Source organism: Pinus tabuliformis, chromosome 4_1, assembly GCF_031772625.1.
Source record: "Pinus tabuliformis cultivar Carrire ecotype Pingquan chromosome 4_1, CPIR1, whole genome shotgun sequence".
NCBI lineage: Eukaryota > Viridiplantae > Streptophyta > Pinopsida > Pinales > Pinaceae > Pinus > Pinus tabuliformis.
The window spans coordinates 682,187,460-682,188,810 of NC_142303.1; the positions used below are offsets into that span (position 1 = coordinate 682,187,460).

At 40.2% G+C, this 1,351-nt stretch overlaps 1 protein-coding gene across 1 annotated transcript; it reads left to right on the top strand.

Moving 5' to 3' along the window:
* Nucleotides 1-334: 334 nt before the first annotated feature.
* LOC149177964 (uncharacterized) lies at nucleotides 335-1,096 on the top strand. Its single transcript, XM_089423504.1, has one exon. It carries the CDS (start codon nucleotides 374-376, stop codon nucleotides 965-967), a length of 594 nt encoding a protein of 197 aa, XP_089279630.1. The 5' UTR covers nucleotides 335-373; the 3' UTR covers nucleotides 968-1,096.
* Nucleotides 1,097-1,351: the final 255 nt, after the last annotated feature.

The following is a 1,351-nucleotide window of genomic DNA, read 5'->3' on the forward strand; positions in this document are numbered from 1 at the left end:
AACGATTTATGTACTTAGGGAACACTCACTCCCACCAATGAAGCTGGATCCCAAAACACTAAATGACTACGAAGGTTGTGTTATAAAATTCCATCAAAATAGTAAATAGGTACACAATTTTCTGTCGGTTGTATGGGAGGAGTAAAAAACGTGCAATACAATCACTACCAAATGCAAAATGCGTGCACAATTTTTTTTCCCGGTTTTAGGTTTAGTGGAACGGTGAAAAACGTGCAACGAAATCACTGCAATATTGTTGACCCTCTCGATTAATTTGTTATTATTATCTTCAGTAAGGCGGACGCTAAGTGGAAATAAAGAGATCGAGAGAACAGTGGATTAACTAAACCTTGGCATCAAGAAATAAGAATCAATGGGGAATCATCTATGCTGTGCTAAATCGTGCAGAACCACCGCGGCAGCGAAAGTTATACGGTGGAGCGATGGTGGCATTCAAAAATTTGCGGAGGCAATTAAGGTGGGAGAGCTGATGGTGGACAATCCCCAACAATTCGTGTGCAATTTCAGTGATCTCCAAGCAGGGCGTCGCATCGCAGCCCTCCGTCCTGAGGAGGATTTGGCGTTGGGTGGCGTCTATGCTCTTCTCCCAATGCAAAAATATTTGCGGTGTGTACTATCGTCTTCTGACATGGCCTCGCTTAATTTGTTAGCATCCCAATGCAACTCGGCCCTTAGAGAGCACTCCTGTAACTCTAGAGTCTTTCCAGCCGTTGGCAGTGGCCCTTTATGTGAATTTTCTTTAAACAATGGCAGTGCCGGGAAGACAAATCAATTGCAAACAAAATTGAAAGATGGGTTTGTGGCGCCAAAGTTGGAGTTAAATGAAGATGAAGACCAACCGACAGAGTTGGGTTTGGGGTTAAGTCAGCACAGGGTACGCTGTTTTAGGTATTGGAAACCAGTGCTGGAGACGATAAAGGAATCCCCGCGTGTTCGCAAGCCCTAAAATCGCGGAAGATCCCTCACAACATGTTCTGGGAATTTTGGGAATTGAAGTTCCAGTTTCAGTCCATTTAACATTAACATTAGAATTTGTGAAGATTGCCTCCATGCAACTCACGACCTATCCAAACCAAGTTCCCAGACATTGCAAGGTTTTGGGAATGGAGTTGGTCCACACTGGAATCTCTACAAACTAAAAATGATTATTCTTTTTAATTTCATAATTGTTTCCTCAATGGATAATTTACTCCCTATTTAAATATAATTTATTTTATTAAATTATTGTTTTTCACTTTGAATGATAATCCTTTCGATTTAATTATATTTTATTTGTTCTTTTAATAAGCTAATTTTTTTTCCCCATATTTAATGATAATCGTTTTTTCCC